This window comes from Gavia stellata, chromosome 14, assembly GCF_030936135.1.
Source record: "Gavia stellata isolate bGavSte3 chromosome 14, bGavSte3.hap2, whole genome shotgun sequence".
In the NCBI taxonomy this organism is placed as follows: Eukaryota; Metazoa; Chordata; class Aves; order Gaviiformes; family Gaviidae; genus Gavia; species Gavia stellata.
The window spans coordinates 23762326-23774803 of NC_082607.1; the positions used below are offsets into that span (position 1 = coordinate 23762326).

At 45.6% G+C, this 12478-nt stretch overlaps 1 protein-coding gene across 2 annotated transcripts in view; it reads right to left on the reverse strand.

Moving 5' to 3' along the window:
- Positions 1 to 6482, reverse strand: part of ENOX2 (ecto-NOX disulfide-thiol exchanger 2) — a 37002-nt gene extending 30520 nt beyond the window's left edge. The window contains exons 1-3 of one of the 2 annotated variants that reach the window (XM_059824368.1): positions 6344 to 6480; positions 2601 to 2735; positions 1932 to 1949 (exon numbers count right to left, since the gene is read on the reverse strand). In XM_059824368.1, the coding sequence (XP_059680351.1) occupies positions 1932 to 1949; positions 2601 to 2697 (115 nt within the window). In that variant the 5' untranslated portion in view covers positions 2698 to 2735; positions 6344 to 6480. Of the gene's footprint in view, positions 1 to 1931; positions 1950 to 2600; positions 2736 to 6343 lie in introns of both variants that reach the window. The other variant, XM_009817038.2, reaches the window with a different exon arrangement.
- Between the last annotated feature and the right edge of the window lie 5996 nt (positions 6483 to 12478).

The following is a 12478-nucleotide window of genomic DNA, read 5'->3' on the forward strand; positions in this document are numbered from 1 at the left end:
GGGCACGCAGCAGGTACCAGAGCAGGCCCTGATGTACCCCTCTCAGTAGCACAGAAGCCACCCCAGGACATGAGCTCTCCACAGCCTGTGCCCTGCTACACACAGCCTTGGTATCCTCCTGTAAGAGCGCTCCCGAGATGGTAAAGAAACTCTTCCTTTTCCTGGAGCTGTACTCCAAAACGTCAGCAGAGAGTGATCTGGACCTTGTCCACTGCTGCCTATCAAGAGCAACTGGAAGGAAGAGGAATAGCCAAAGCTCTCACTGCTGAGACAGCAGAGGATGGGAGATAACAGAGCACGCAGTGATCTGCTGGAAAATGCAGAGACCGTTCAAAATGTCCATGTGTTAGAGCCCGAGATCCCATTTGTCATCCCAGCACAGTCTGATATAGGCACCCCGAAGAGATCGAGAGCACGACCTCAGTGCTGTCAGCAAGAGGGGCAAAACAAGGTGCGTTTCAGCCACCTCCCCACCATCCTTGGCAGGGTGGTGGCTGTTCTTCCCAGCCCCACAGCCACAGGTGCTGGGGCTTATGCTGGGCTACCTGCCACTTGTCAAGGACAGGCAAGTGAACCCCACTGCTACAACTTTTGTAAGCCTCTCAATTCAGTCCCTTCACATCTTATAATTCTTCATGCCAATGAGAGCAGCCTCACCTCATCCTGGTAATTTGTTACTGCTTCAAGGTTAGCTGACGGCAATGAGTATGGATGCCAATCAGAGAAAATCCTTAATGCAGGACCAGAGGAGCTTGGGGAATCCAAGGGAGGAGAAAGCCAAGATGGGTGTTTCTCTGATTAAGCAAGACTTACAGCCTTCTAAAAGCGTGAATGGATATAATTATCAGAAGCAAAAGAACTTGCAGGGTAATGAACTACCACATTATAATGTAAAGTAGAAAGTGTGTATTCAAGGGCAAACAGAGCCCGCGGTTGTGGAATCTGTGGTGAGCCCCACTGTTTATTGCTCAACCAGCAATGCATAAGACAACTTGCCAGCTTGCGTAGAGACCTGCTTCTTCTGTTAAGAAGCCATGGCTACAGGCCAGCATCTGAGAGGCTTAAGAAGAAGATTCAGAAAAGCCAGTCTCCATTTTTAAGAGCAGAAAAAGAATAAAGAAGTCCTCAAGGACTCTAAAGAGTTCAGAAACATCAGGCCTGGCAGGTACTTTTTGGTGAAAGCTGTGATAACCTTTTTTATACAAAGCTGGCAGTAGCTGGATGGAGTGAAAGGTGCTATGCATTCATTTTAGACATTGAGGTCCTCTTAAAGCATCTCACAACTATATGCTTTACTTCATCTGTAGGAATAGAAATTGGCTGGTAAATTCTTAAGCATTTTTAGACATTGTTTTACTGTGACCTCAAACTTTAGTCCCACCTAGCTTTCAGCAAAGATGGCCCAAAGCACATCAAGCTTCCATTGTCTCTCATCTTTAATAGATACTGTAGATATGACCGGTCTAAACTTCAAACCATCTCCGTGCGTGGGAACTGATCCGTATTCACCAAAGTACCCTGCTCTCTTGCAGCCAGATCAGAAAAGAATACTTTGCTCCTTCTAAAACATTCCGAGTTGTTTGTGTTGGGTACAGACCTCTTGATCTCAATAGGATGAAAACAAACATCCCCCAGAAGCCTTCCCCTATTCTTACAGCAGGGAATGGGAGACTGGATTCAAACTTGTGTGCTCTCCTAGGACAGACTTCTATTGATTTTTACTTGACAGAAGCATGTGAGCAGGAGAATGACATGAAAACAACACCCCTACAGCAAAGAGAAATGTGAAAAAAGGCCTAGGGGACAGAAGAGTACAGACTGCATGCAAAACTTACAGCAAGTTAAGTGACGCTGTTAGTTAAATATAGTATCAGCTGCACAGCAAACTACCTGCTCTATGCCACAAGAGCAGAAATAGGATTGTAGAGTGCTGCCAACACAGACACTCCCTCCCGAGGTGAGCAGGCAATTAATCAGGCAGGCATCCTTCTCAAGCACTTAATGCAGTAAAGCGCTGAAACAGTAATTTCATTTCAGGATTTTGAAGCACAAGCATCCTACACTGCTGAGAAACCAGGTACAGCACAGCTCCGTTCCTACAGGAGCTCTTTAACAAATCCTGGGTAGGATGACTCACCCATGCACATGTACTCCGGACTGTAAGGTGGTCATTTCTGGAGCAGAAGCCTCCATTAATTTCTGTCATATCCATTTTACTGCACTATTGCTTTCCTCTTCATCTTCCTCCCACCCTTCCTTTTAAGCAGTTCCAGTTCAGCTTAGAATAATGTGTTACTTGATACCACTGGTTTCCTGAGCTCTGCGTGGGACCCTCCTCCTGCTGGTCCACTGCAGAGTATCTAGAGGTACCCCACGATAACGATTGTTTACATCAAAAAACTTGTATTCTTATTTCCTCTAAAATCAGTTTTAAAACACTGGTCTCTAAATAAATCACTCGCAGACATTAACACATTTCAAACACAGCTTATTAATGTTTTACATATGCAGTAGGCACTTATCTAATTCAACTGAAATAGGCTCTTCTTAAAGACATGTTCGAAAGAAAAGGTGGGCACAGTCCGGATCAGCGCACATACCAGGCAGGAGGGGCTGCCCTGTCATCCCCATGGGAGCCATCCCCAGATTGTTCATCGCAGTGGTCCAGGCCGTTGGGTCTGACATTGGCAAGCCCATCGGAATGGAGTCAAGGCTTAGATTTCTGCCAGCATCTGCTGAGAGGAGAAAAAGTGATTACGAGCTTAGTGCGTATCTTAACTTCTACAGGGCATACGCTGCCCAGCGAGGCTCTGCAGTATCAGCATCCAAAAACAAATTTGAACCTAACACATAGGAAAGAGCCAAATGAAAAAAAAAGAACAAAAACCAAACAGTTCTGTCCCTCTCGAGTACATGACATTTTACAGAAGCAAGGTCTATGAAAACACTGCCTTCCAAGAGCATCTAAATAAATTATGGTTTATCCACTACAATCAACAGCTCTAAGAGACATTAAAGGAACACTGATTAAAGGTAAGGGGTACACTTTGATTCCTCCCAAGAGACTTATGAACAAAGGACAAACATTCAGCAGGTATAAATTGTCATAATTGCACTGGATTTAACAGAGATGGTCAGTCTGTTCCAGCAGAGACTACTTCCACCGCCATTTGAAGACATTTCTCCTCCATGCTAAAAGGGGAAACGAAGCAAAGAACAACGTCATGCTGCTGACAGCAGCAGTACCAGTGTTATTCACTCAAGGTCTAGCAGAGTTATCTGGCAATCCAGGTGGAACCATTAACATTATACAAACATGTGGCTTAATTAAGCATTCAAATCATCTTCAGTGATTTAGCTGGGTCAACCATGCCTTTAGCTGGTTACTTCCATGTACCATCAAGAAATACGCTTGCTCTTTTTGTTTGCACAGATTTTCACTAGAGGTGCCCAAATGCAAAAATACCTGATTTCAAAGGAAAAAAAAAAATGCTTAGCACAACGTTAACCCTGCCCAGAGGAAAAGGAAAAAAAAACCACCCAGAACCAAAAACCAATCCCCACACAAACTTTTTTTTCTTGTGGAAAAACACAGAAGGACTCAGCCAGCTCACAAAAGCCAACAGCCAGTGCCCAGGGCGTTCTTCTGCTGAGGAGAGAAGACAGAGCTTGAGATAGCTGCCCAAACGAGAGCGGGGACACCGAAGCTGGCCACCTGCAGTCACAGAGCTGTCTCCCATGCCATCTTCCTGATGAAGCTTTCATACAATGAATGCTTGTTTGAAAAAATCTGGCTTCAACAACAGAGTGGGGGGGAATATCAACAGTATTACTGACAGAAGCTGTATGAAAAAATTCCCAGCTCTAGCGTGAAACTCAGCAGAGTTGATATTCTCCCATCTCCTATAATCCGGGACACAACGCAGTGTACCGACTCCCAAAGCTGTCCTGAAGCTCTCCATAACGCACCAGCAGGAGGAAATCCATTGACCATTTATCTCACCCTGTGATTTAACGATTCAGAATTTCCATTTCCCGCCCTGTTCCACCACTCCTCTCTTCTTGGCATCAGAGAGGGGACAAGAGATCAATTCACCTTCCTGAGATGCCACCTCTACGCCCCTGGTGAGAAGTCTCCCTCAGCACTGACCCATCTTCTGCTAACCACCCAACCCATGTATCACTCAGACCATCTCCAAAATCCTCATCTCCCACGCGCAACTTTATGAAGCACTGCCAAGGTTGAACATGTAGCTTTGGCTTCATCTTTCCCTTATAAGAAAGATGAGGACAGACTTTTTAGTAGGGCTTGTTGCAATAGGAAAAGGGGTAATGGTTTTAAACTAAAAGAGGGTAGATTCAGACTAGCTATAAGGAAGAAAAGTTTTATAACGAGGGTGGTGAAACTCTGGCCCAGGTTGCCCAGAGAGGTGGTAGATGCCCCATCCCTGGAAACGTTGCAGGTCAGGTTGGACGGGGCTCTGAGCAGCCTAATCTGGTTGGAGATGTCCCTGCTCACTGCAAGGAGGGGTTGGACTAGATGACCTTTAAAGGTCCCTTCCAACCTAAACTATTTAGGATTCTAGGATCTCCCTCAGTCATCTTTCAAACATCCAACTTTTGTGACCTGTGGCCCTCCTCTCCTGAAGAAATCAATACTGAGCTGTCCCGGTTTTGTAACCCCTTTGTTTCAGGAGATCTGGGACAAGCCTGAACTTTAGTTATCACCATTCGTCTGTCAAGGTGAGAGCGCACAGGCTACCAGGTTGGACAGAAAGAGAGAGAAACAGAGGATACCGAAGAAGAGAAATGGGATTACCAAGCTGGCAGTTGCTAGTTTAAAGGAAAGAAATGAAATCAAAGATTAAAAAAGGAAGCACCAACATGAAAGCCAAAATACCCAGGAGAAGGCAGCAATGCAGTGAGATCACGGATGATCCCACTGCACGAGGGTGAAAAGCTAAGAGCTCCCTCACCGTCTGGTAAGCGTCTGTCCAGACGAGACTGCACCAGGGCAACACGCAAAACAGTGCTTCGCCTACCTATCCCAAGCATACCTGTCCTGGTCCAGAACCATATGTATTAGTCAATAAATAAGATCATTGAATGTTATTCAAGTTGTGCGAGGTCCTGGTCTCACATCTCCACGTCCAGATGTAGAAGGGCGAACACAGCAGATATTTGTAACGAAAAAAAGCTTAGCAAAGATAATCTAGAGAGAAAAATAGAAAGCAGCTGCAAAAAAGTATTTTCTCAAGGGATTTTAAAGGAGACAGTTCATTCAAACACAAATGAGAAATGGAAAGGACAGGAAGGGAGGAGACACATTAGAAGGACAGCATAAGCCCTCGGTCAAGAGGCTAAGCTCCACACTCCCCGTGGAGCTCTCCCGTGCTCTCACTATCAGCATCTCAAAACCACCCCTCAACTGTGCTGGACTATTATCTGTAAAGTTCCGGATTTTCCTTCAAGTTTCCTTTAAGGGATTTTTCTCTTCAGGGAAACAGCATTGGACTTTCTCTCTAACCAATTTCATTTCAACCTCTCTTTCTGCAACTGTACGCTTTGCACATCGCCTTTCCTCAGTGAGACAGCCTTCTGCTGCAAAACGGCACCTCTGCCTCTGCTCCAGCCCCGTCCTTCCCCTCCTGCACCCGGCAGCTCTCTGTGGAAAAGTTACACAACTAAGTCCCACAGACTGCTATTTACACGATACATGCAACATCTCATCTTCATGGCGTGAGCAGGTGCCACGTTTCCCCAGTCACGCTGGTGGGATTGCAGTTTTCAACCACAATGTAATCTGCAAATACATTATTCTGTCTGGTTTTTTTCCAATCACTCTGAGAAATACAAGGAAAATTTCTTAGATACCAGCTTCAGTAAGACTGCTAGATCTGATATTACAACATCATAAGCTATTATGGTCCATTTAACAATTTGCTTTTATTACACTATCTTAAACATGAATGCCTCCAGTCATTCAGGCTGATCTGCCTTATTATGCTTTTCATTATCGCCGTGATTTTAATACTGAGATATTGTCCAATTAGAAAAGAAGGATAAATCTATTGGGACAGGTACAGAGACTCCAAAATGCTTAAAAAAAAATAGTAATACAAAAGTTGCTTTTGTTTTGCACTGAAACAGCAATGAGCACTCGCCCAAAGCCATGCAAGCATGGAACCACGAACGCTGGTCTAACTGCAAGCAGCACCAGACCACAACTTCATTTCCATCTGCCCACCGTCTGCATTAACACCTTAGCATAGCAGCTGTTTTCGGTCTGCGCTTATGTGGATGCCTTCCCTACTGCCAGCCACCGAGCTGCCACTCGGCTCACCTGGAGGAACGTTTGCTCTCTTCCTCTTCTTGCCTGGATCGCTTCCATTCTCGGCTGGGCTTTCCGACACCCGCGGGCCAGCAGCGCTGCCGAACTGCAGAGACTCGTTGTTGCTGGCAGGATCAAAGGGCAGATGGTTTAAGCCTAAAACAGAAAAACACACTCAGAGACTTTCTTTAAATTGGTTTGCGATGCTTCAGGATCACAGTAATAAGAAAAATGCCCAGTCCCAGGCACAAGCAAGCCCTTCAGGCCCCTGGAGGAATTGTGCCCGTTTACTGTCCCCAGCTACACCTGATCTTAATGTTACACTGATACCACTTTAAAATATTACTCACAAACATTAATCCCAACACCCACACAAATCAAACTGTTTGATACTGTAAACCAGGGGTGCATGTCCCCTGTGTTGTACAGTATTTCATATTTGGAAACTCAGAGGCCAGAATTTTTTTTCCATTTCTTCCAATCCAGGAATATATTTTTAATAGTTACTAAAGTTTCACGCAATTTGTCACCAGTTGTGAATTCTCCTGGAATTTTTACTAGCAAAAAACAAGGCACGTCTTAGATGATCTTCAAAAACATAAGGTGCTACTGCAATTTTATTCAAGGAATCTGGCAAGCAGTTGCCCCTTTTCATAGCTGAGGAAGGGTGCTCTGCAATGCACATCCCCGAAGAGGGGAGCTCACAGACCCAGCCAACTGGCCCAAACTCCTCCTTGGTTGAGCGATGGATCCACCAGAGTCCAGACAAACTTCTTCAGCCTCAAGTTCCCTCTCCCCTATCCCACAGCACAAGAAAAGGTTTTCCTTTGCGAGCACCAACTTGTCTCCGATTCCCACTCCGTCACTCCTCAGCCACACCATCACCACACGCCCCGTGCGCTGGGCGCAGGCTGACGAGTGCCGCAGGAGATGCTGGCAGAGCCTCCTTACGCTCATTTTAAGAACCACGGCACTCAGAGACAGAGCACCTTGAGTCCTGTTGCTCAGAGCTTGTTATTGATAATAGAGCAGATCTACCGATGAGTTAGGTTTACTCAAGAATAAATTTAGACTGACCCATATGAATTAAGTAAATCTAAGGTAAATATATAAAACCAGAACAGTTAAGAATGGTGTGTACCACCAAGATCCCCTTTGCCTGATAGCACACTGTGTGGTGGTTTTAGACACAGCTGTCCACCTTTTTTAACAGCCATTATCCACCTTATGAGCCGAGATACCCCACTATCTTGAGAACACCAACATAACAAACATTTTCCAGGAAGGATCCAGATGAAGGAGACACCAAGGCCCATACAGACCCATGAAGACCAGAATTAGGTTTCAAAAATAGCGTAACGTTTTTAGTATTCACTAGCTTTTTTAGTGTTCACTAACTATAAAGCACACTCTGAAATATCAAATAACCAATAGTCTGAATATTACTCAAAAATTACTTAGCTGATCACTTGGAAAAAGGTTTTTTGTGTTTCCCCGGAAGTTTTGAGTTTTTCCTCATTCACAAACATTCCCATCCCTACACAGGACAAGTTATTTCAGTGCCAAGCCCACTTTTCACAAGAAATAAGCATGTGTTCCCCATACAAGTAAACAAAAAGCAACAGTTAAGAAGTACAAGTAAGGAGAAATACGATGAAACAGAACAAAAGCTGGCAGAAGTAAATGCTGGCTGGTGTGATGGCTTTTGCACTGCCCCAAAGCATCCAAGCACTTAAGCGACACGGAGAGGAAGCCTGGATGCTCACGCAGCCAGGAGAGGCAAGCAGCGATGTCGGAGCTGGCTGCGTTTGAAGAGCATCCATTGCACCACACTCAGGCGTGGTGTTCTAATGACACATCAGAAGAAAAGGAAGTTTCAGAAAACCCATAAGTGAAGGAGCAAGCACAAGGAAGGACAACCAGTTGTGATGCTGACAGCACACGGTCCTGCCATCCCCCTACAACCTGATGACTGTAGTCCTCAGACGGTTTCTTCTCCTGAAACAGCTTCTTTGGAGCATAATTTCTAAAGGTTCGCCCACCTGGCTGACCAAAGTTGTAACTATCTTCAGTGGCCACTTCAACATCCCTGAGAAGGTGCCTATACCCCCACCTTCTACTTCCAAGGAGGCAAAGCTAATTCATGTGGGTCAAACCTCACTCCTGTCAAGGCACATCACCAGGAGAGAAACTCAGAGGGGAACCAGAGCAGCCACCATGGAGAGCAGGAAACAGTGAATTTTGGTCTCTGCTCCCATCTTCTCTCCTGTGAGCACCCTGAGTACAGTTTCAGGTATCTTTAAGAGTTTTGAAGCCCAGCGTTGTTTTCCAGCATCATCCTACTACAGCCAACTAGTTCTTTAAATGGTTACAGGATCTCCCTAGATGATCCTAGTTGCCCTATAATGAAAATCAAAAGATTTAAAGGAAAACTGTTACGGAGGAAAAAGAAATTGCAGAGAAGTAGCGCTTGCTGACGTGGCAGTTGGTGCAGTAGGAGTGGGGAAAGGAATAATTTTTTTTTGACATGAGAGGCATTTGAATGAGACAGCGTTAATGGAATGGATAGTTTGGGTTATAAAAATGACACATTTGAGAAAATATTGTTTGGAGCTTTTTCTAAGACCACAAGAAAGCATTTCTAAGGAGAAATAAAACTGATATTACAGAAGCCCAAGTGCATGGCTCAACAAAAACAAGGCAAAACCTGTCCACTGCATCTGAATTGGGGAGCAGAGGGAAGCAACCATCGCAATTTCAGGTCATCTCCCATTCAGTCACATGGGGCTCAAAAGGCCTTAACGGACAATTCACAAAACTGGGCAAGACTGGGGGCCTCTAGGGAGTACAATGAAACAGAGAAAAAAAAGCACACAGATCCTTAAAATACTAACCACTATATAAAGTAAAAATAGCTAATTATACAGATTTGAACCAAAGAGGATTGAAGAAAAATTGTTTTGCAGCTTCCAGTGTATTTCCATAAATTCCAGGTATTACAGCCATTTCAGAGTAATTCTGTGCTAACCCATCTTTTAGACAATCACCCTCCACAGATCTGTGGTGGACAAATTGCAGGTGATGGTCAATTATTCGCATTTACGTGCCAGTAGCACGCGGGCCCAACCATCCCTGGCTCTCTAAAATGGTCTGTTTCTTAAAACTACAGGTAACAAGAAAAAAGTACTTTGTAAACAATTCCAAATTACCAGAGGCTTCAAACATAAAGCTTCAAGTATGCAATTAATCCCAGCAAGTTTGACAGAGGTATACTGCCCTTATTTGAGCCCTGAGTTCACTATTCCACATTCTGTCATATTCAGCACTTGCAGGGATGCAAGGCTGAAGGGACATTAAAACATCCAGTTTGATTTATCTTTGTCTCAGCAAACTTACTCTGAACAGTCAATGGAAAAAAAGAAAACCAACCAAACAAATACTTTTTGTGGACCCATATGAAGTGATAAAAACAGCCACATTTCTCCTAAGGTACGCCTGTGTTCCTGGGGGGAAAATCAGCAGAGCTCCAGGAGTACCAAAGATGACAATTATGCCGTCTCCACGCACTGAGGGGCCGAGGCACTCGTACCAAACCTTTCTCTAGACACACTGCAGTGTCGCGATTTCTATCCTAGAGCATTCCACTTCCAAGAACTTGTTAATAAACATGGTTGCTGTGTACGGCTGTAAATAGACAAGAGAGTGGATACAGAGAGCCTGAAGGGGCTCTTCTCTTAGCTGCTGAAAGGTGAGAACGCAAGAAGCAGCCAAAAAAATACGTACTATTCAGCTGGCAACAACAATAGTCACGCCCGACTACACAAGATGCCTACAATGCTGTTTCTTAAATACCCCAAAGTCAAAATATCACTGCGGTCATAAGGGCTCAGGAAAATAAATCTTGAATGCAGCAGGTTAAAAATAGAGAGAGGCTGTGTGGAGCAAAAGAAATAGAGAGAACAGAAAAGGAGCAATTGTAAGGTTTACTTCTATTATTATCCAACTGATAGAAAAGGCAACATTAAACTTGAAAGCGTGTTTTCCCATGCTTCGGTGAAGGGAAGAACGCGGGCAAGCAGCGATCCAGCCGGACACTCATGCCGCCAGGCCTGAAATGGATAGACGCTCTGCTCTGGCTGAGGACGACACGCCACACAGGCGCTCAGCATTAACCAGCACCTGAATGTTAACGCACACCACTCAGGCAGTTACTTTCTAACCCACTGAAGAGCAAAGGCAGCTACTTACTCCAATTATTTCCATCATCAGTTTGAGCTAGGATGCTTGATTACACTCTGTGGTACAGGAGGAGCACTCAGATGCTGCATCTGCTCTGATGACTGTGCTGGGGAGGGAGGCAGTTGTCTCCAGCAGAGGTGAGCTAACAAGGAGTGAAAAACTTGTCTTCTTCATAAAAAAAATTGTATTAACGTATTTTGGGAAAAAAAACCCCACAGATTCCTTAGCTACAGGACAAACACTGGGGTCTACAGGAAGCAAAGGAAGTTCTCACAGCTGTACAGCCAGCACCCCCGCCAGGAGTTAGGTCATGAGTCAAACCCTAAGAAAGTGCCCGAACCAACTGAACAGCTCATGCCAGACCAGGAGGGAGGCAGCCCTGCTCCGAGCTGCCCAACACACCCCGTACACCCGTGCCAGCCCTGGAGACCTCCTGTGACCTGATTCAGCTCACACCCCGGGCAGAAATTAATGCAGCTCCTGTGAAGCAGATATGATGTTCTGCTGGGATTAGTATATCCAAGTTGCTCACAGAAGGCTCCTACCCTGATCTGACATATATAGGAAGGAACAGAAACAGACCTACATATATGTTCTTAAGTCTTCAGCATCAGGTCCCACGACCCTGACTATCCACCGCCTCCCCATCAGCAATGAAGCACCGCACAGCTGCAAACCAGCAGGCAACTCGCTATGGTCCAGCTGTGAGCCAGCAATGTCTCTCCTGCTTTCAGCATGCAGATTAACAAGAGGAGACCTATAAAAGGAGAAGAGAACGTGGTGACAGAGAACTGAACAGTAATTAACAATTACTTGTTTCTCCTCTTGTCTTGTATCATTTCTACCTGAAAACACCCAGACCTCAAGTACTGGCATTAAACACTGCCCCAAAGACAGCTACCTGAAGAGCAATTAAAGAAGAAAAGAAAGGTACCTTCCCGGAATTCATCAAGCCCTGTGAAAAGCCCAGGAGGGCAGCTCAGTAATTAAAAGCATTCCTGAGGAATTCTCCCTGTTTTCTCCTGCAGCAAAAGGTCAACCTGTTCCTGACAACTTGTTTAAACAGCCAGTGAGGAGCAAAGGGGAAGGGGAGGCTGGTGCAAATGCAAGTAAAACACTCTTGAACAGGCACAGGAACACGACTGGTGACTTGGTGGCTGGACAGACGCTGTCCCAAAGCTCCCAGAGTCGTTCTCAAGTTAGGATGATTAGCAGCAGCAGGCTAAGCCTGCAGCACAGTCTCTTCCAGGCATTATATGTCATTAAGAAGAGATGGAGTAAGGAAATCTCAAATCAGCCTCTGAACCTCCCTCTTCTCGACTGATCCTCACCTTAGGTTTCACTGCTGCTCTAAGAACCTGCCAAATCTGCTCTGCAGCAGCTCTCTCAGACCCTCCTCACCAACAGACACCCCAATCCCTTCATCACATTAATTACCCTTCATCGGGCTCACTCCAGAATGTCCATGACTCTCTCGTACTGGGGAGCCCAGAACGGGACACAGCACCCCAGGCGTGCTCTCACCAGCGCCGAGGGGAAGGGTCCCCTGCCTGGACCCGCTGGCAATGCTCAACCTAACGCAGCCCAGGATGCTGCTGACCTCCGCTGCCGCAAGGGTACGTTGTCGGCTCGTGTGCAACTTGATGTCAACCAGAACACTCAAGACTTTTTCCACAAAGCTGCCTCCCCAGCGTGTACCGGTGCGTGGGGTCATTCCTCCCCAAGGTGGGGGACTCTCATCATAGGAGCTGCCTAAGGGTGACAGTAACCCAAGTTAAAGTTCAGTGGAGTGTTTCTTGGGGGAAGTCAGGTGAAGTCCAGCGTGAGATCAATGACTCCCAAAGGATGAGGATGTGTTCAGCTCAGCGTTACTTCAACAAATGCATTTCTAATTACCAACACGCATGC